This window comes from Babylonia areolata, chromosome 25, assembly GCF_041734735.1.
Source record: "Babylonia areolata isolate BAREFJ2019XMU chromosome 25, ASM4173473v1, whole genome shotgun sequence".
Taxonomy (NCBI): Eukaryota; Metazoa; Mollusca; class Gastropoda; order Neogastropoda; family Buccinidae; genus Babylonia; species Babylonia areolata.
Window position 1 is genome coordinate 12,121,310 of NC_134900.1, and position 22,166 is coordinate 12,143,475.

General features: G+C 39.6%; 1 protein-coding gene across 1 annotated transcript in view; it reads left to right on the forward strand.

Moving 5' to 3' along the window:
• The first annotated feature begins 2,138 nt into the window (after positions 1-2,138).
• Positions 2,139-22,166, forward strand: part of LOC143299537 (GRIP1-associated protein 1-like) — a 43,653-nt gene continuing 23,625 nt past the window's right edge. The window contains exons 1-16 of the mRNA XM_076612807.1: positions 2,139-2,186; positions 3,701-3,767; positions 4,627-4,688; positions 5,305-5,331; positions 5,970-6,077; positions 7,352-7,520; positions 8,021-8,132; positions 8,639-8,691; positions 10,521-10,583; positions 11,868-11,926; positions 13,471-13,518; positions 14,363-14,394; positions 15,017-15,064; positions 16,823-16,922; positions 19,178-19,255; positions 20,198-20,332. Coding sequence (XP_076468922.1) covers positions 2,145-2,186; positions 3,701-3,767; positions 4,627-4,688; positions 5,305-5,331; positions 5,970-6,077; positions 7,352-7,520; positions 8,021-8,132; positions 8,639-8,691; positions 10,521-10,583; positions 11,868-11,926; positions 13,471-13,518; positions 14,363-14,394; positions 15,017-15,064; positions 16,823-16,922; positions 19,178-19,255; positions 20,198-20,332 — 1,203 coding nt within the window. The 5' untranslated portion in view covers positions 2,139-2,144. The remainder of the gene's footprint in view (positions 2,187-3,700; positions 3,768-4,626; positions 4,689-5,304; positions 5,332-5,969; positions 6,078-7,351; positions 7,521-8,020; positions 8,133-8,638; positions 8,692-10,520; positions 10,584-11,867; positions 11,927-13,470; positions 13,519-14,362; positions 14,395-15,016; positions 15,065-16,822; positions 16,923-19,177; positions 19,256-20,197; positions 20,333-22,166) is intronic.

Sequence of the window (22,166 nt, forward strand, 5' to 3'; positions counted from 1 at the left end):
CAATGACATCAACCAGTCTTTTAATAAGAATAGCATTATGTCAGCAAGCATCAGTTGAAGAAGAAACAAATATCTTGAAAGAATGCCCATTCATTAATGAAAACATCTGCTTTGTCTATGGAGTACACTACGTTTCTGTCTATAAGGTGCTACTGAGCGTTTAAAAAGATCCATGAAAAATCCCAGAACAAATGCGCTCATGTATTGGGCGTGGTCAAATTATAAAGAAGTGACTTAGAACAAGCAGACCATGTCTGAAGAACATTTCAAAGTATTTGTTTGTATTTGTATATCTTTTTATCACAACAGATTTCTCTGTGTGAAATTCGGGCTGCTCTCCCCAGGGAGAGCGCGTCACTACACTACAGCGCCACCCTTTTTTTTTTTGTATTTTTTCCTGCATGCAGTTTTATTTGTTTTTCCTATCGATGTGGATTTTTCTACAGAATTTTGTCAGGAACAACCCTTTTGTTGCCGTGGGTTCTTTTACATGTGCTAAGTGCATGCTGCAGACGGGACCTCGGTCAAGGTCTAGTGGAGGGGGAGAAAATATCGGCGTCTGAACCGTGATTTGAACCAGTGCGCTCAGATTCTCTCGCTTCCTAGGCGGACGCGTTACCTCTAGGCCATCACACCGCTTAAGTTGGTAACATATGTAAGTAGATTAACCAAAGCAAAGAAACTGGAAACAGTACTGGAGTATGATCTCACTTGTGAATTGGATAAATTCATATCATACAGTCATGGTGCAGTAGCCAAGTGTTATTGATCATTGGACTGGCAGTTGGGTTAAGGGTGGAGATTTTTTGTTATCTCTCTGGTCAATAATTTGCGAAGCTTAATGCTTGAACTCCATTTACTCCATGTATATGCATGCAAATGAAATATGTACACTAAAGATCTTACTTTCCTGGGAACCTAGAAAAACCCAGCATGCACCAACCACAACAAGAATCAGCAAGTTGATATTTGACATGGACTAGGAGGAAGAAAGGTTCACCCATGCATGCACCACACACAAGCATGTTCAAATACACTTGTGTACAGGTGCATATACACTTGAGGCAAGCAAACATACATGTATGTGTGTGCACAGAGAATGCACTTATTCACAAGGGTTCTTGCAAACGTGCATTCATGTGCACTCGCACGCCCATATAAGGAAGCATGCATGCACTCATACACTCTGCTCAGAGAAACATGAGCGTGCATACAAAGAAGTACCTGCCTTTGCGCGTTTATGCCTGCTCATGTCTACACCATCTGCACACAGCGCACATGTACGCGTTTGCATATTTACAAGTGTACACATTTGCACAAAGACACCAGCATGCACCACACGCACACTTTAGTACACATGTACGCATGAACGTTTGCACATGGATGCAACTGAGCATGTGCTTTTGCACACCCAAGAACATATGAACATGCGCTGTCTTCTACACGTGTGAACGTATGTGCACTTGCAAGAGAATGCTCGCACACATGGGTCAGAGCATGATCATGTTTCACGCACATGCACTGACAGATGTCCCCAGCAGAAGTAATGGTGGTGCTGACCACTATAACACTCCAGAAGTGTGGAGGGGATGCCAGTGAGTGATACAGGATGGTGGTTCAAACTTCAATATGATCATTACATCACTTAACAGTTAAACTTGAAAATTTACAACAGAGAACAGTTAAAGTTAAACAAGGCAGAAAAACAAATGAACAATTTCACAGAAAACCAACTAAACATCAATTCAATTTCAAATTCTGCGCAAACGTGTACAGTAAAATAGCATGTCAAAGAACAGTGATAGATAATATTAATAACATGTACCACAATGACAAAGAATTTATTACTTTCTTGGAATAACATAGTATCAAAAAAATGAAAAAGAGGGAAGGGGTAATTGTATATCATACGGACTAAATGTGGCCACTGGGGCGTGGCGCACTTCGTGGTCCGTTCTCAGAGAATAAAAAGAAAAAAAATTGTTGGGAGGGTCAGAGTTTGGGATGTTTTCCACCGTCGACATAGACATAACATCTGACCACCGAAATTGATTGAAGGGAGAGAACTAAGATGTGTCATCAAGATGTACAACTCTGTAAGCGAACCTCGATTTCAATCATAACATTGGGATCTCTGTGCAAAGATGGCATCCGCTTTGTCAGAAGACGAATTTCATCGGATGCAGGTTGGTTGGTTGGTTTTTGTGGGGAAAAAAATCTTTGACTTTGTTAAAGTGTGTATATGCATGCTTCACAGTATCCCTAATCTGTCGTTGTTTTACAGTTTTGCAAATTCAGCTGTGTTTTGCGCATGCGGTGGGTGTGTAACAGTACTGCTGTCTGCTACAAGATCTACAATTGTAGCTCTGTTGAGTTGGTGGACCTACGACTTCCTCAGTAATCAGTGGACTCCACTAAACAATGACTTAATGAACACCAACCGATAAAAGGCTTAACAATTTTAGGCCAGAGTTGCATTACACGAAAGTAGTGATTTTCCATTAAATCAAATCAATGTGAGCAGAAATGAAGACTGACGGATCATCGTCGAAAGTTTTTAACGAAGTAAAGAGTATATCGTGAAGATGTTTTTAACTTAGGACCAGACTAACCGACATAAAACAAGAAATGATATGACATAACACCTAAAACATACTTAGAACACACAGTGAAAACACTTTCTGACTGGTGTAGTTCTTCTTTTGTATGGACTGTCAACGTTAACACGGCAGACGAATCAACCCCTCCCCCTTCTCCCTTCCCGTGCGTGTGTGTGCACGTGTTTGTGTGTGTGTGTGTGTGTGTGTGTGTGTGTGTGTGTGTGTGTGTGTGTTTGCCAGCTCAAGTTCAGTTAATTGGTACTCACATGTATATGTGTTAAACGGACAGGAGAGAGTTGTGTGTGAATGGGGCAATGAGGGGGTGAGGATGTTTAAATGCGGGGGCGGAGGAGGAGGATAGGGGAGGGGTGGGGGGGAGCAGTTCGATTTTGATAGACCCAGCTTAACACCCAGATTTGAATCATGAGGTGGGGAGCCAACCTTCCAATGTAATGATCTGCGAGAAAAAGTGCTAATAATTTTGTTTGTTGAGCACACACACACACACACACACACACACACACACACACATGCACGCACGCACGCATGCACACATGCACTCACACACATGTACAATAAGATATGTATAAAATTGTATATTTAGCATAATATATGTACACAAACACAAAACATGGGAATTACAGAAATACTTGAACAAAGAGTGTTTGCATCTGCGTGTATGTGAATGTGTGTGAGTGCGTTTGCCTAAGATGGTTGGTTACATATAACTATTTAAGTTGATTGTTGTCAACATAACTTGTCATGCTAGAGTCCATTGTTCCAGTTTTTGTTTGGAGCTCTTGCACTAGTTTTGGTGTATTTTTTATATATTTTTTTTTTAACAAATCATTCTTTTTATATGATGCAGTGATATGCAAGATCATAAGATGTGTGAATGAACACCACCTCAACAATTTCTAGAAATTTTTAATATTGGTGTAATTAAAATTTGTTTGTGCCCTTTTATGACTTTGACAGTTTGAGACAGATGTTTACAAGTTTTAAGGTAGAAGATTACTTTACAAGCTAAATTGTTGTATTGTCTGGTATATCGTTACCCAGGTGTGTATCATCATATTGATTTTTTTGGTATGTTCCAGCTTCAGCTGCTAGAATTAAGAACAACAAACTACGAACTTGAAGGAAAATGCAAGAAGTTGGAAAGAGGTAAATCTAAACTTCTCTCAGTAATTGGAAAGGAAAAAAAAGAAAAGAAAAAAAGTCAAACATGAGACCAACAAAACTGATAATGTGGTAGGTTTCATTATTTGTAAAGTTTTATCTTTGAGAAAGAAGTTCTATCTTTAGAAACATGTCTTTTAGCCTAATTATTTCAGATTCATATATAATAAGAAAAACACTGCTGCAGAATGATTGCATAACAATAACATTGGAGTACTACATGCTGTTACGTTATTACACTTTGTTTAATTTGTTACAGAGCTACTTAAAACTGGCATGACTGGATTGTAAAAAGTGTGTACAGATTACATGTTTACTGTGTGTCTTTATAAAAGAAAGTTCATTATGCTTGTGTAACCACAACTTTTGACAGTTTGCTTTAAAGTTGTGTTTTATTTTAATCTTTTTTTATTAAAAAAAAAAAAGTTGGTGGGGAAGCGGGGGGTTGGTTTTTTTTTTCACTGTTATACTATATATATATTTTTTGAAAACATTTCACAACAACATTTAGCTTTCATGTGATGGTGCCAGAAGTTTTTAAAGCGCATATATTTATTCACCTTTCAGCCATCCCAGGTTTGAAGTAAATTTGAATTTTATTACAGAAAAGAAAAAAAAACCAAAAAAAAACCAAACAAAAACAGACAGTTCAGACAAAACAATTAGAGAACTGTCAGTTTGCTTTTATTGTCAGCTATGACAGTTAGCCTTCACCTGGTACAAGCTAGTTCAAGTTATTGATATTATTGTCCTGCCTGATCCTGTAACTGCATGGATGTGACTTTGTATTGTTTAACTCACAATCAGGTGCTGTTGATATTTTTTTTTCATTTCATTAAAACAGAACTTGGGGAATCAACCAGCAAGACTGAGAGCCTGGACAAAGAGCTTACTAAAGCAAACAAGGTAATTACCACAACAGTATGTGAGACAGCCTGGGGTATATTGTATTGTTTTTAGTCTTTTCACACGAGATTGCTCCATGTGGAATTTATAGAATTGATCAAACTGTTGTTCCTGTCAAGGAAAAAGTGTTTTGTCTGCTTTAAATAAGTTCATTGATTTACTGAATCTCTGTATAGGTGTATCAACATTATGACTGAAATCACAAGTAATGTGCTTTTGTTTAGTGGGTTTTTGTTTGTGTTTGTTTTATTTTGTTTTGTTTGTAGTGAACAGTTTATGTCTTAACTTTTGTTTTGGTAGACTGGCTCTTTTAAGATAAATGACCGTCAGTGCCGCTGATTATCTCTTTTATCATTGACTGTGAACAAAGCAGATGCTGTTAAAATGTTGAGGGGAAAATTTCCTTTATCAATTCAGAATTGATTGATTTGATTGAATTTGATAAAAACACAAAATAGTACATCTTAATAGATTATTATTTAGAACCCCCCGCCACAAAAGTTGTTCTCTTATGATTACTTTTAATGTTGTGTTATTATTTGACATAATTTATATATATATATATATATATATATATATATATATATATATATATATTTGTTATGGTTTGTTCCAGGCGATTAATAAAAGCAAGAAAGCAAAAGTAAGTTGTTTTTTCCTGATGTCATTATGTATCATCATTTTACATAATAATTAACATGATGTGTGTGTTGAACTGTGTTAGTGCTGCTTTTATTTTTTCTTCAGATGAATGCTCATTGATCTTTCTTTTGTTCATTTATTTTACTCAGTTCACATACACACAGTCACACACAACCACAATCCAGATTCACTTTTCAGAAAAAAAAAGGCATCAGACCAAATAGTTTTAGAAGTCAAAGGTTTGAGCTGAGTGAGTTTATTCTGAAAAATTTTAAATTGATTTTTTTTTTTTTTTTTTTTTTTTTTGTTGCCGCATTTTTAGATTGAGTCATCAGAAATCATCAAAGATCAAAGTGTTTGCGCACCACACTTATAAATGCTTCTGTCTTTGCGTTAGCACTCAAATATGCCTGTAGTTTCTTAGTTAATGATTTGAGTACAGGCAAATGAAAAAGCAGCATTCGAGAGATGATCAGCTGACAGTAGAGGAGATACTTCATTTAAGCATGACAAAATGAAAATGAAAATATTGTATTTGTTGCATCAAAATGGGTTCATTTTGTGTTATGGTTGTTTGTTGTATATGTTCAGTTAGTTGCTTGGAACATATTTTATGCTCATCTGGTGTGCTTTTTTCAGGAGACAGAATTACTGCTTCAAGATAATGATTCACTCCAGAGAAAACTGATTAGCCAAGAGGAAGAATTTCGGCTTCAGAACCAAACGCTGATGACAGAATTGTCCATGGTAAGTGGTTGTTGATGGGCAGGAGCTAGTGTGTTTGTGTGTGTGTGTGTGTGTGTGTGTGTGTGTGTGTGTGTGTGTGTGTGTGTGTGTGTGTGGAGAGAAGGGCTGATGTGTGTGTTTGTGCGTGCATGTATGCATGCATACATGTGTTTGTGTATTGATATATAACGTATGTGTGTTGATGTATGTTTGTTGTATTTGTATTACAGTTTTTGCTAAGTTCAGTTAGTTGTTTTCAGAGTTGTATAGTTAGAATGCTTTTAAAAATTCTTTGGCATGTGTTTACAGTCTGGTTCCATTTAGAAAGATGAATCAAACAGGTAAGTACCATGGAACTTCTTCTTCTTCTTCTTCTTCTTCTGCGTTCGTGGGCTGCAACTCCCACGTTCACTTGTATGCACACGAGTGGGCTTTTACGTGTATGACTCCCACGTTCACTTGTATGCACACGAGTGGGCTTTTACGTGTATGACCGTTTTTACCCCCGCCATGTAGGCAGCCATACTCCGTTTTTGGGGGTTACCATGGAACTAAACTGCTAAGTACCATGTTGTTCTTACAGTGATAAGTAAAAGTCTCATTTACATTAACATGAGATGCAAAGCAACTGGATATTTTGGGGGTGACAAAAAAAAGAGGAGTATGTTCGTTCACCCTCAGATTGAAAGTTCAGCAGTTTATCCTCTCGACTGATGCACCTTTCGATTGAAGAGTGGAATCAGACGGTGCTGATGTTGATGATGTGTATACTTATATAGTGCCTTTCCTCTGTGCCTTACAAACTCATGGTCACATACAAAACAGGCTGCCTACCAGACTGCTTCCATTGGGTGCTTATCATTCGTTTCCTGTGTCATTCAGTCAGATTTCAGGCATGGACATTTACACACTGAGACAGACATGAAACATTTTACGTGTATGACCGTTTTGGTTATTTACCCCACCATGTAGGCAGCAGTACTCTGTTTTCAGGGGCGTGCATGCTGGGTATGTTCTTTTTTCAATAACCCACCAAACGCTGACATAGATTACAGGATCTTTAACGTGCGTATTTGATCATCTGCGCGCGTATACACACGAAGAGGGTTCAGGCACTAGCAGGTCTGCACATATGTTGACCTGGGAGATCAGAAAACAAATCTCCACCCTTTTACCCACCAAGCGCCGCTAACCAAGAATGAACCCGGGGACCCTCAGATTGAAAGTCCCAACGCTTGAACCACTCAGCTGCAGTTGCGCCCACCTAACAAGGCATGGTTGGTTACTGTGTGCAGCTGGTGGCCAGCAATGAGGAGCTGGAGAAGAAAGTGCAGGAGCTGCAGGCAGGGGGGGCACAGGAGGGAAGCAGGGGAACGTCAGCTGCGGCCGAGAAAGGATCGGAGGTGGAGGACCAGGTGCGCCATTTACAGGCCCAGAACGCTGCTCTGCAGAAGAACCTGACCGGTGCGTATGTGCAACAGTTTGAAAGGCGGAACCGCATGTCACGGCGCTTGTTCAAGTTCACACATGTTCAAGGACACATGTACGCATTCACTCACTCGCTCACTCGTACGTGCACACATTCACAAACTGTCTGTGTTCATACGTTTGTACTTTGAATAAAAGTGGTCCAGTCTCCAGACTTTAAGGGGCAGGATAAATTATATTTCATGTGGATGATAGATAAGCAGTGAACATACTTATTTACATCCAGAGGGAGAGAGACTTAAAAAAAGATTAATTAATTAGATTTTTTTTCTTATAATTATGTTTGTATATTTATAGGTATATGTGCATGTGTGTGTTTGTGTTTTTATTTTTTGCTGCCTCATCCTCTATACCAGTTGAGTGGCTTTACTCCCCCCTCCCCCACCCTCCATACCCCCTGACCCCCGCCCCTCCCCATTCTACTCATCCCAAGTCCCCCCCCATTTGCCTGACCGCTTGCGTTCTCTCCTGTCCAGCTGCCCAGGACAAGTATGAGAAGGAGCTGTCTAACCTGCGAGAAGCCCTGAAGCTCAAGTCGGAAGATCAAGAGAAAGGGCGTCAGTCGCCTGCTGGCAGTGAGGATGTCAGGTCTGGGATATGAAGATTCTTTTATATACATATATATATATATATTTTCTTTTGTTTTGTTTTGTTTTGTTATGTAGGCAGTGTAAATATGTGAGAGGATAGTGTTTCATCTTTTTTTGTTTGTTTTGTTTTGTTTTTGCTTTTTGCCTGTTCTTGGTTCAGGGATTGCTTGTTTGACTCGGGGTGTGTATGCAGAATGAATCTTTGTTAAACTGTTGGTTGTGAATGTGTTCTGTGTGTGTGTGTGCGTGTGTGTGTGTGTGTGTGTGTGTGTGTGTGTACTCTGTGTGTGTGTGTACTCTCTGTGTGTACTCTGTGTGTGTGTGTACTCTGTGTGTGTGTGTGTGTGTGTGTGTGTGTGTACTCTGTGTGTGTGCGTGTGTGCGTGTTCTGTTGGTGGCTTTTGACTAGTATTATTATCATTTATCAGGAGACAGAACACACTCATGTCTGCATTTTACAGACATGTCAAGAAGGCTGACGAAAACGGTGTGTATTTGTTTCAGTGAGGAGAAGCGGGAGGTGGAAGGCCAGGCTGACAACGATCCACAGACAACAGGTAAGGACTGGCAAGCAAGACAGCTGGCTGGTCTGCCTACAAGAGCATTTGCAGTGAGAGTTGTGGTGCTGCTCTGTTCATGCATGATTGCAGGGATGAAGCTGCGTCTGGATGCTGTGGAAATCTGGTTTCGACCAGTCCGTTCAGATTGTCTTAACTCACTCCGGACGATGTAATGCTATAGTGTTCCTGACGTAAGGTAATGTTCCGGACAATGGAACGCTGTAGCGGTTTCGACAATTAAAAATTTTGTCCACGTTTTCCTCATGGGGTAGCATAACATTCGCAGCTACACCGGGCATTGCGAACGTGTCAAGGGTCTAATGGAAAGTTTCTTCATGAGATTTTTTTAACAACACACTCCACAGCAAGCCAGCGACTTCAGGACCCCACACGACAAGCTAATCTGCATACGTATTGAAAATGGCGTCACAGGCGATACAAGCGGAAATTTTTGAAGCAAACTAGGTCACAGCTGCAGCTTTTACTGCTGCTGAAGTGTTCGAAATGCTTCAAACTGAAGGTTTCAACAATCAACGAGAATGATGAAGACGTTGAATAAAGTATCTGCAGTGAAGAAAGCTACCAGCAAGAAGTTACTGATTGTAACTCAGCTTCTGAGAGCAGTGAAGAGGGAGGGGGGTGGGCGTTCACACGATGTGAGGAGAGGGGTCAGTGGGTCAGGTACAGTGAGTTTCATTCAGTTACTTTATATTTTGTATTTTTTGTGATTTTTTTCCTTACCCTAACAAATGGGTCGTCTGTAGGGAAAAGCAAGGGAGAGAACTATTCGTCTGGAGTGAGTTAAAGCAGAGAAATTGCATTTAACTTTCTTTTACAATGAAACCTCCCCAGCTGAAAGCTTCTAACTGAAATATTGTTTACATTGTGTTGTAAATTTTATAATATTGTTTCTAAGTAGGTGTAGGTGTGTTTTGTGTGTGTGAATGTGAGTGAGTGTGTGCGTGTGTGTAGAACAACTTGAAAATGAAGGAAAACAACATAATTGTACATTGTTGGTGTGTCTAATACATTTGCAAATGGTTTAGTATCATTTCCACACAAAGAATACAAAGATTAGAATAAAACCCCAACTTTTTCAATATATTTTGTAGTTGTTTTTTCATATGTTTTATTTCTAAAAAATCTTACTAATTGCATGATTGTGAGTTTTCTCATCCTGTCAACATGGGACATATGATAATTATATTTTCCATTCATTTTCCTTCAGTAAAACATATGCTCTTGTATACTTTTGATCTATTCTTTTTGTTTTTTCAGGTTGGTGAATTTTTGGTGAATATTACAAATAGTTCTGGAAGTCAAAGTGGAGTGATGGCCTAGAGGTAACGCGTCCGCCTTGGAAGCGAGAGAATCTGAGTGCGCTGGTTCGAATCACGGTTCACCCGCCGATATTTTCTCCCCCTCCACTAGACCTTGAGTGGTGGTCTGGACGCTAGTCATTTGGATGAGATGATAAACCGAGGTCCCATGTGCAACATGCATTTAGCACACGTAAAAGAACCCACGGCAACAAAAGGGTTGTTCCTGGCAAAATTCTGTAGAAAAATCCACTTTGATAGGAAAAACAAATAAAACTACATGCAGGAAAAAAATACAAAAAAATGGGTGGCGCTGTAGTGTAGCGACGCGCTGTCCCTGGTGAGAGCAGCCCGAATTTCACACAGAGAAATCTGATGTGATAAAAAGAAATACAAATACAAATACAAACAGTAACATCTTCATGCAGAAAGTCAGATGGCTTATCAAGAATAATACGCTTGGTAATCTGATCAGACTTTAAACTATGTCAGTTGTGTTCTTTTCAGCTGTGAATGCAAGTGTGGCACAGTCGCAGAGGAAGGTGGAGGAGCTGATTGAAAAAATGAATGGTATGTAGGTGATTGTTTTGCTGTTGAGAAAATGATTGGTATGCTTGATGATTGTTACGCTGTTGAGAAAGTGACTGGATCATACATGATCATTACTCTGTTGAGAAAATGATTGGTATGCTTGATGATTGTTACACTGTTGAGAAAATGATTGGTATGCTTGATAATTGTTGCACTGTTGAGAAAATGATTGGTATGCTTGATGATTGTTACACTGTTGAGAAAATGATTGGTATGCTTGATGATTGTTGCACTGTTGAGAAAATGATTGGTATGCTTGATGATTGTTACACTGTTGAGAAAATGATTGGTACGCTTGATGATTGTTGCACTGTTGAGAAAATGATTGGTATGCTTGATGATTGTTACACTGTTGAGAAAATGATTGGTATGCTTGATGATTGTTACACTGTTGAGAAAATGATTGGTATGCTTGATGATTGTTACACTGTTGAGAAAATGATTGATGATTGTTACTCTGTTGAGAAAATGATTGGTATGCTTGATGATTGTTGCACTGTTGAGAAAATGATTGGTATGCTTGATGATTGTTACTCTGTTGAGAAAATGATTGGTATGCTTGATGATTGTTACACTGTTGAGAAAATGACTGGATCATACATGATTGTTACTCTGTTGAGAAAATGATTGGTATGTACTTGATTGTTACTTTCTTCAGAAAATGGTTGGTTTGTATGTGATCGTTACACCATTGATAAAATATTCAATTCAAATGTGTTTGTTTTACTCTTTTTTTTTTTGTCATCATAATTTCGTTATATTGATTGTTATATGTTGTTTTGTTTCCTGTAGAAAACAGTAGACATCTTTTGTTTTCTGTTGCTGTGACTTTGATGTCATTAATGTTGTTATACGTTTAGATTTTTCAAATGGTTCCCCCTATGTGTTGACATATTTGTAATTTTAATTACACATACTTAAACGTGACCCACTAGTGCAGACTCTGGCAGGGGTCTGATTCCTGTCCTGTGCAAACTACTACCCGCCTATGCGGAGAAAACGAAAGTAGCTACGGCCAATAACCTCCCGAAGTAGGTTACCTCCCCTGTGCATCCCTGACTAGCGCCCTCTTTTAATTTTTTTAGCAGAGATGTTGTACTGGTGTGATGTTGGTCATCATTGATGTATGAAACAGACATTCTCATGCATGTACATGATGTGCTGAATACTGAGGTGGATGCTTAAAAAAAAAAAAAAATTCAGCCCAAATGTGCATGTACATGAAGCAAAGACAAGCATTTATGCTGTTCTTGTCTGTTTCAGATCTGCAGCTAAAGCTTGACACAGAAGGAGAAGAAAAGCAGCTTTTGAAGGAACAGCTGGTAATACAGTATTTTTGATCTCCAGTGTTCAAAAGTAGAGCTAACGCTATGGTAGAAGGACAAAACGCAAGCACATACATGCACACACACGCACATATATATCTATGGGATTTTGTGTCAGATGTGAATCACCAAAATGTATCCTATGACCAAAGAAAACTTGTGATGAGATGTTGAAAGCACCACAGGCATCAAGTTGTGGAGACCCAGTCCTCAAATGCCATTTGGTATTCTGTCGTTTGTCCAGCAAGAGCAAGCTTTTTACCTGGGGAATCGAAAAAAAGGTGACCCCAGTCTTTAGCATTAATATTTTAATTACACATACTTAACCGTGACCCAACTAGTGCAGACTCCGGCAGGGGTCTGACATTCCTGTCCTGTGCAAACTACTATCCGCCTATGCGGAGAAAATGAATGTACTACGGCCGATAACCTCCCGGAAGTAGGTAACCTCCCCTTTGTCCCCCTGGCTAGCGCCCTCTTTTTCCGGCAGCCATCTCGACACCTGTTCCTGTGCACTTCATACGGCTAAGTTTTTCGCATTTTCTATCTGTCTATCGATCCTTTGGCGTTTCTGTTTTGTGTCCAATTATGTCTTCAAACAGGTTGCACAATTATGTAGCTCGATTGGGAGATTGGGCTAAAATTAAGGCACGATCGCAATCGATTCGCGATCAGTCTGGGCCCTCTACCTCTGGCTCTCTCAACAACGCCATTAGCATTAATATTTAGTTGGATCACAACACTTTCTTCACATAGAAGAAACTTTTCATGGAGCTTGTATTGGGATGACACACCAATGACTGCGGCATGAGACCTAGGCTGTTAGTGTTTTTGGTTGTTGTTCTTCACTTTCTAATCCATTGAGCTGCTCTTTCCCAGTTTGTTTGGTACACAAGAATCAATAACTAGAAAAAAAAAAAAAAACTTTACAAGAGATAACATAGTTTATTCAGATTTCTTCATTTTATTTTAAAATAACTAGCAAACTATGTTTGCAGAAAGAGGAAAGAAGGAAACAGGAAGAAAAAGAAAAAAAAAAATGAAGAAAGTAAACAGAAGCTGTTTTTAGGATTGATTAGAATACGGAATGTGAGGATGAATGTGGGGTACATTTGTCAATTGGCTCTTGACATGTGGAAGTGCGTGTGTCGTGTAAAATGTAAGTGCATCTGTTTGTGAGAGGAGAAGGGAGATGTTTTCACATTGCTGTTTGCTGAAACGACACATTGACGTACAGAAATTAATGTTTAGAAAGAGCATAAAGCAGTGTGTGTGCATGTGAGGGGGGGGATGTGTGTGCGCATGAGTGTGATGTGCGTGTGTTTGTATGTGTGTGTGTGTACACTTGTGTGCATGTTCTTTTGTTTGTTATCCTCCCTACCTCATGGGTGAAAGGAAACAGTCTTAAATCTGGAAATCTTGTGTTTGTTTAGCAAATGGGTGTGTGTGCTTTTGAAACAACGAATCGATGGTATGTTTACGGATCCAGTGAAACAGTTGACTTGAATTGAAATGATTTTTTGCTGTGTTGCATCTTGCAGAAAAAATCCAAGGAACAAGTAGGAGTTCTGGAAGAGGAGAGAGAGAAGGTAGAGTATTTTGGAAAGCAAGGAACATCAACAACAACAACAACAAACAGTTTATCCAGTGTACTGGACACGAGCTGAATGCTGTGTGCACTGTGATGCCATAGCATAGAAATAGATATTCTGCAGCTGGTAACAAAATACGGTTTGGGTTTCAGTGTGGTCATTGCTTTGCTAATGGTAAAGAATTTAACAAATGCAGTTTTTTTTTCTTTTCACATATCTGCCCAGAGGGATGCTGGTTGCTTGTTTCTGATCTGTGTGGAATATAACACTGAGCTGAACCTGGACAACCAGAAACACTAAAAAAAACAAAAAACAAAAAAACCCCTAAAAAACATTTATTGGAAGATAAACCAGTTAGCAAATAAGAAAATGTAACCATTATTATAAAATGAAAAAAGTGTTATGATTTAAAAGAAATATTCAGTTTGGTCAGCTTTGTTAGCTCCAGGTGATCCCACATGATCAATCTCCTCAGGACTTCCTGTGATTGCAGTTTCATTTTCTCATTCATTTTTCCATTTGGTTCTACTCCACTGGTGCAAGGGTGCTACACTTGTATAAGGAAAAGGCAGGCAGTACAGATTGGTGAGAGAGAGAGAGAGAGAGAGAGAGAGAGAGAGAGAAGAAAAAACATTTCATTTCAGTGCCTTGGAGTTTTTATTTCTTTGTGTTTTCTGTGTTTGTTTTGCCAACACACACACACACACACACACACACACACACACACACACACACACACAAAGAGAGCAGCACTTTGTAGCATCAGCAGTTGACAGCATTGTTCTCTGCAAGCAGTTTGCATCAGTTCACACAGTTTTGCTTGCTTCTGCTTCTGTTTCAGCTGGGTGAAAAATTAAAGAAGAAGCAGGAAAGGTAAGAGTTCACTTTGGGTCTCTTTGTTCATCATGTAGCACATAAATCAACTGACACACAAATGTTGATAGCTGTGTGCTGCTCAAAGAATGACATTGAAATTACTTGCTAATAGTATTTATTTACCTGTGTGCTAGCTGAATTGGTAGCGTAAGCAGCATTGGCTTGAAGTTATGTACCTTGGGTGTGGAGAGAGTTACCACTCTTTACTATTTGCTAATCAGTTGATCTCCTGGCCTTATTGTTTATTAATTTCCAGTTGAAAAACCACCGAGGCAACCATGTGTTTGTTCTGTATTGTCCGTGGGTTCTGTGTGGCTTGTTCAGGATTAAAGAAGCAATGCCAGTCTTGAATGAAAGCTAATTTGTGTTTGCACATTTCTTCTGTCTTTGCTGCTGTGTGCACATGTCAAATGATCGGTATAAGAACAAGCCCGGCGCTTCCTTTCTTTTGGGGAAGTGTGTGGGTTTGTTCCAGTGTACCTTTTATTTAACTGTGTGCTAGCTGAATTGGTAGTGTAAGCAGCATTGGCTTGAAGTTATGTGCCTTGTGTGTGGAGAGAGTTGCCACTCTTTACTATTTGCTAATAGAATTTATATTTGATTTACTTATATGTTTCAGTTTTCTGCAGCTGCAGTCGGAAAAGGAGACGCTTTTTGAAGACAGCAAGTGAGTTGATACTGACATCCTGAATATATTTTGTGACTATCAGCACTTCATGTGTTTTTAAGCAAAAATGTTGAGTTTGAAGGAAATCAGTTTACATGTTTTAATTTCATTTTTGTTTTCTTTGATTCATTTTTTTTTTTTTATACACCTGAACTTATCTGCATTTAGTTCATTCTGTTTTGTGTCAGCTTCTTATTCTTTATAGGTTTTTCTGGGTGAAATGTATGTGAATGTTCCACATCTCAGTGTGTTTTCGCTGATTACTGTGAATTGTATTGTGCTAATGCAGTTGTTTTTATGGGGTTGCAATTGCGGTTCTTTATATTAATGCTGCGGTGAGGTTTTCAAGATTGTATACAGTTTGGATGAAAGGTTGTTCTTCACTTTCCCACCCTTTGGCTGTGTTAATTGTGGAGATCATTACAGTGCTGGATTTCCATATGCATCAAGACAGACTTATGCCATTTTTTCCCTTTTTTTAAGTGAAGTGATCTTTTTTTTTCTTCTTTTTTAAAAATCAGAAAATACAAAAAAAAAACTTAGCCGTATGGAGAGCACTGGAACAGGAGTCATAATGGCTGCCGGAAAAAGAGGGCGCTAGCCAGCGGGACAAAGGGGAGGTTACCTACTTCCGGGAGGTTATCGTCCGTAGTTTCGTTTTCTGCGCATAGGCGGATAGTAGTTTGCACAGGACAGGAATGTCAGACCCCTGCCGGAGTCTGCACTAGTTGGGTCACGGTAAGTATGTTATTTAAACGTAATTTTAGATAGAAAATTTCCTTTTATCACCAAGTTTCTGTGTGAAAAACACTTCCCAGATATTTTAGATAGGATGCTCTCCGTCACAGGCTTCAGTTCATGTCAAAACAACACAGTGGGCTCCTTTAACTTAAAACGGCATCAGGGAGCAAAGGTTAGTCATTGTTCTGTTGGTGGGAAACTAGCTTCAACTGTCAAGCTTTGTTACAGTGTGAAAAATGGTCCTTTTAGCATGGCCCCTGGATTTCTAAAGTCGCCAGTGGCAGTGCACTGTCTAGTCGCCAAAGGTCAAGTATGGCGTTGAAAGAGTTGAAGGCTGTTTGATCATTGTATCAAGGCTATTTGAAGAGAAAACAGTTATGCATGCAATTTATTATGTTCTACGTTCAGTCACAGGCCTCTCTTTCTCCCTGTCTCTCTCTGTTTCTCTCTCTGTGACTGTGACAGTTACGCGTGCAATTTATTACGTGTTGCGCTTTAAGTCACAGATCTCTCTGTCTCTCTTTCTCCCTGTCTCTCTCTGTCTGTCTGTCTGTGACTGTGACAGTTACGCGTGCAATTTATTACGTGTTGCGCTTTAAGTCACAGATCTCTCTGTCTCTCTTTCTCCCTGTCTCTCTCTGTCTCTCTGTCTGTCTGTGACTGTGACAGTTACGCGTGCAATTTATTATGTGTTGCGCTTTAAGTCACAGATCTCTCTGTCTCTCTTTCTCCCTGTCTCTCTCTGTCTCTCTGTCTGTCTGTGACTGTGACAGTTACGCGTGCAATTTATTATGTGTTGCGCTTTAAGTCACAGATCTCTCTGTCTCTCTTTCTCCCTGTCTCTGTCTGTTTCTCTGTCTGTCTGTGACTGTGACAGTTACGCGTGCAATTCATTATGTGTTGCGCTTTAAGTCACAGATCTCTCTGTCTCTCTTTCCCCCTGTCTCTTTCCGTCTCTCTGTCTTCCTGCGACTGACTGACTGTCTCTGTTGTCACCGCTGTGGGTTTGTGTGTCAGGAAAAAGGCGGAGGAGCTGCAGGGAGCGAGGGACAGAGATCAGAAGTACTACCAGGACCAGATCAACAAACTGCAGCAGGAGTTGGAAAAGGCAAAACAGGCAAGCAGTTTACCACTACCACTTCTGCAAGTCACTACTACTACTACTTCTGCTGCTGCTGCTGCTGCTGCTGCTACTACTGTTATGACTATTGCTGGATCTTCATCATCATCTTTATCATTGACATTTCTCTTTCGCACTTCTGTACACTGTTTTTGTGATTCTTGTATTTGACGATCAGGGACGAGGGTTGGGAATGATTGTTGTGTTCTGACAAATGACCATGATGGGAATCAGTGGGGATAATCTGCTTTATTCTTTGAAGAATCATGGGAATCAGTAGGGATAATCGACTTTATTCTTTGAAGGATCATGAGAATCAGTAGGGATAATCTACTTTATTCTTTGAAGGATCATGAGAATCAGTAGGGATAATCTACTTTATTCTTTGAAGGATCATGGGAATCAGTAGGGATAATCTACTTTATTCTTTGAAGGATCATGGGAATCAGTAGGGATAATCTACTTTATTCTTTGAAGGATCATGAGAATCAGTAGGGATAATCTACTTTATTCTTTGAAGGATCATGGGAATCAGTAGGGATAATCTACTTTATTCTTTGAAGGATCATGAGAATCAGTAGGGATAATCTACTTTATTCTTTGAAGGATCATGAGAATCAGTAGGGATAATCTACTTTATTCTTTGAAGGATCATGAGAATCAGTAGGGATAATCTACTTTATTCTTTGAAGGATCATGGGAATCAGGAGGGATAATCTACTTTATTCTTTCAAGGATCATGGGAATCAGTAGGGAAAATCTACTTTATTCTTTGAAGGATCATGAGAATCAGTAGGGATAATCTACTTTATTCTTTGAAGGATCATGGGAATCAGTAGGGATAATCTACTTTATTCTTTGAAGGATCATGAGAATCAGTAGGGATAATCTACTTTATTCTTTGAAGGATCATGGGAATCAGTAGGGATAATCTACTTTATTCTTTCAAGGATCATGGGAATCAGTAGGGAAAATCTACTTTATTCTTTGAAGGATCATGAGAATCAGTAGGGATAATCTACTTTATTCTTTGAAGGATCATGAGAATCAGTAGGGATAATCTACTTTATTCTTTGAAGGTTCATGGGAATCAGTAAGGATAATCTACTTTATTCTTTGAAGGATCATGGGAATCAGTAGGGATAATCTACTTTATTCTTTGAAGGATCATGGGAATCAGTAGGGATAATCTACTTTATTCTTTGAAGGATCATGAGAATCAGTAGGGATAATCTACTTTATTCTTTGAAGGATCATGAGAATCAGTAGGGATAATCTACTTTATTCTTTGAAGGATCATGAGAATCAGTAGGGATAATCTACTTTATTCTTTGAAGGATCATGGGAATCAGGAGGGATAATCTACTTTATTCTTTCAAGGATCATGGGAATCAGTAGGGAAAATCTACTTTATTCTTTGAAGGATCATGAGAATCAGTAGGGATAATCTACTTTATTCTTTGAAGGATCATGGGAATCAGTAGGGATAATCTACTTTATTCTTTGAAGGATCATGAGAATCAGTAGGGATAATCTACTTTATTCTTTGAAGGTTCATGGGAATCAGTAAGGATAATCTACTTTATTCTTTGAAGGATCATGAGAATCAGTAGGGATATTCTACTTTCTTTTTTAAAGGATCATGATGCGTCCATACTGTAGTTTGGGGAGTAAGAGGTTCACAAGTGACTGAGCTCCATCAGCTGTTGTCTGTTTAGAAAGATTGTTTTTTTGTTTAAGCTTTGAAAAATGACAGATTATAACAGAAGTACTATGCTGTAAAAGATACAGCTAACTCTGAACAGGAGCACTTCATGAATAATTGATAGTGAACCCAGCGACCCACTCAGAATACAGTAGTAACCAGTTCACAACTGTCTATGATCATTTCTGTAAGTAGTTTTCACTGGTGCCTGAGCCATTGTTTCTTGTGCTCTTTCAGTTTTTGTAAATCAGTTGGGTTGTTTTTTCCCCTGCTGTGAAATTCTGTCATCACAGAAGAGCCACCTAATTGCTGGAGTGAGGATGGAGTGTTGGGCACATTGTCTGTGGGGGAAAAGCACAGGAAGAACACTTGTCTTCATGAGTAATTTAAAAACAACAGCAACCACCTGTTACGAAGATCAGAAAAGAGCAGTAACAGATTGTAATATGTAAGGAAGAAGAAAAAAATTCTTGAAACTGTGTGTATAAAGGTATAACATGGATGTTTTTGTGAATGTCTTTCCATTTCTGTGACCTTCTTCCTGCAGGTTCAAGAAAGCCTGAAGACATCGTCAGAGGGACAAGCGCAAGAACTGCAACAAAAGCTGAATGAACTGCAGAAACAGGTAGGAGCCTTGTTTGTTACCATCACCATTGGTGATGTGGTTATGTCATGGTATCTGCATAATGTGAACCTGCTGGTTATGAGTTTCTTATTATTCTTAAAGAAACGGGTCGTTTCTGAGCGGAAAGTATTTCTGTATTAAAGTTACACTTGGGTGGTTACCTGTGTATACGTGCATTTGACAGAACATACTGATGCTGAAACAGGCTGAACATGTCCACATGTAAATGCGCCTGAGTGTGTGTTCAGATTGAATCAGAAGAAAACAGAGGATTGAGTGTCAAATTTGTGGAGTAATATCGCCCTTCCTTTGAGCTTCATGAACTAGGGTGTGCAAGTTGCTCAGGGGAACCAAACCACTTTTGTGTGTGTGAAAACAATTTGATTTCTTCCCTTTCCGGATTTGCTCTCTGTCATCTCGCCTGTTGATCAGTGTGTGTGGAATGCATTCAGCAAGCGGCCTCTGCTCTCCCTGGAGGGGAGCAGCTTGCATTTCACATTGAGCAATCTGCTGTGACAGTCAGTATTGACTGTTAAAAGACATTACAATAAGATATGATGGAGCACAACACAGTGCAACACAATATGTGTGCGTGCAGATGGATGCAGCCAGTATGCTGGGGAACAGCTTGAATTTCACACAGAGCAATCTGTTGTGACAATATTTTTTTAATTTATGAAGACTTCTTGCTATAGCGCATATTCTTGAAGCTCTATACGTCAATACGTATTGACTGTTAAAAGACATTACAATAAGATCTGATGCACCACAACACAGTGCAACACAATATGTGTGCATACAGGTGGATGCAGCCAGCCTGGTGGGGAACAGCTTGAATTTCACACAGCAATCTGTTGTGACAATAAGTATTGACTGTTAAAAGACATTACAATAAGATCTGATGCACCACAACACAGTGCAACACAATACGTGTGCATGCAGGTGGATGCAGCCAGTCTGGTGGGGAACCACCAGCTGCAGGAGCAGAGCAACAAGTACCAGCAGGAAATCAAGGAGCTCAGCTCTCAGCTGCTCAGCCTCAGGCAGAGGAACGACGACCTCTCTGTACAGCTCCAGGTACTGTCTGTTTTGTGTCTTTTTTTTGGGGGGGGGATGGTTGTGTCAGCACAACAATAGGGCTCTCACAACCATCAGTATTAATGTTAAATAGGTCACTTTTGTTCTTAAACACAACGATATGACTCTCACAGCCATCAGTATTAATGTACAATGGGTCACTTTTGTTCTTAAACACAACAGTATGACTCTCACAGCCATCAGTACTAATGTACAATGGGTCACTTTTGTTCTTAAACACAACAGTATGACTCTCACAGCCATCAGTATTAATGTACAATGGGTCACTTTTGTTCTTAAACACAATGATACAACTCTCACAGCCATCAGTATTAATGGACAACAGATCACTTTTGTTCTTAAACACAACGATACAACTCTCACAGCCATCAGTATTAATGGACAACAGGTCACTTTTGTTCTTAAACACAACGATACAACTCTCACAGCCATCAGTATTAATGGACAACAGGTCACTTTTGTTCTGTAGCACAAGAATATGACTCTCACCGTCATCAGGGTGCAGTGGATTACTTCTGTTCTTTAACACAACAGTATGACTCACGGACATCAGTCTTAATGTACAATCAATCACTTTTGTTCTTTAAGACAACAACATGACTCTCATGTTCATCAGTATTAATGTACAATGGATCACGTCCGTTCTACAACACAGCAACCTGACTCCTATGTCCGTCAGTATTAATGTACAATGGATCACCTCCGTTCTTCAACACAGCAACCTGACTCCTATGTCCATCAGTATTAATGTACAATGGATCACTTCCGTTCTACAACACAGCAACCTGACTCCTATGTCCGTCAGTATTAATGTACAATGGATCACTTCCGTTCTACAACACAGCAACCTGACTCCTATGTCCATCAGTATTAATGTACAATGGATCACCTCCGTTCTTCAACACAGCAACCTGACTCCTATGTCCATCAGTATTAATGTACAATGGATCACTTCCGTTCTTCAACACAGCAACCTGACTCCTATGTCCATCAGTATTAATGTACAATGGATCACTTCTGTTCTTCAACACAGCAACCTGACTCCTATGTCCATCAGTATTAATGTACAATGGATCACCTCCGTTCTTCAACACAGCAACCTGACTCCTATGTCCATCAGTATTAATGTACAATGGATCACCTCTGTTCTTCAACACAGCAACCTGACTCCTCTTCCCCTCTCCACTGCGCGTCAGGCCAGCCAGAGAGTACTTTCGTTCTTTAACACAACAATATGACTCTCATGCCCATCAGTATTAATGTACAATGGATCACTTCCGTTCTTTAACACAACAATATGACTCTCACAGCCATCAGCATTAATGTACAATGACTTTCATTCTTAAATGTGTGGAGTGATGGCCTAGAGGTAACGCGTCCGCCTAGGATACAAGAGAATCGGAGTGCGCTGGTTCGAATCACGGCTCAGCCGCTGATATTTTCTCCCCCTCCACTAGACCTTGAGTGGTGGTCTGGACGCTAGTCATTTGGATGAGACGATAAACCGAGGTCTCGTGTGCAGCATGAACTTAGCGCACGTAAAAGAACCCACGGCAACAAAAGGGTTGTTCCTGGCAAAATTCTGTGGAAAAATCCACTTCGATAGGAAAAACAAATAAAACTGCACGCAGGCAAAAAAAAAAAGAAAAGGGTGGCACTGTAGTATAGCGACGTGCTCTCCCTGGGGAGAGCAGCCCGAATTTCACACACAGAAATCTGTTGTGATAAAGAGAAATACAAATACAAATAAGACAGTATGACTCAGGGTTGTCAGTGTTAATTTACCGTGGATCACTGTTGTTGTTAAACATGA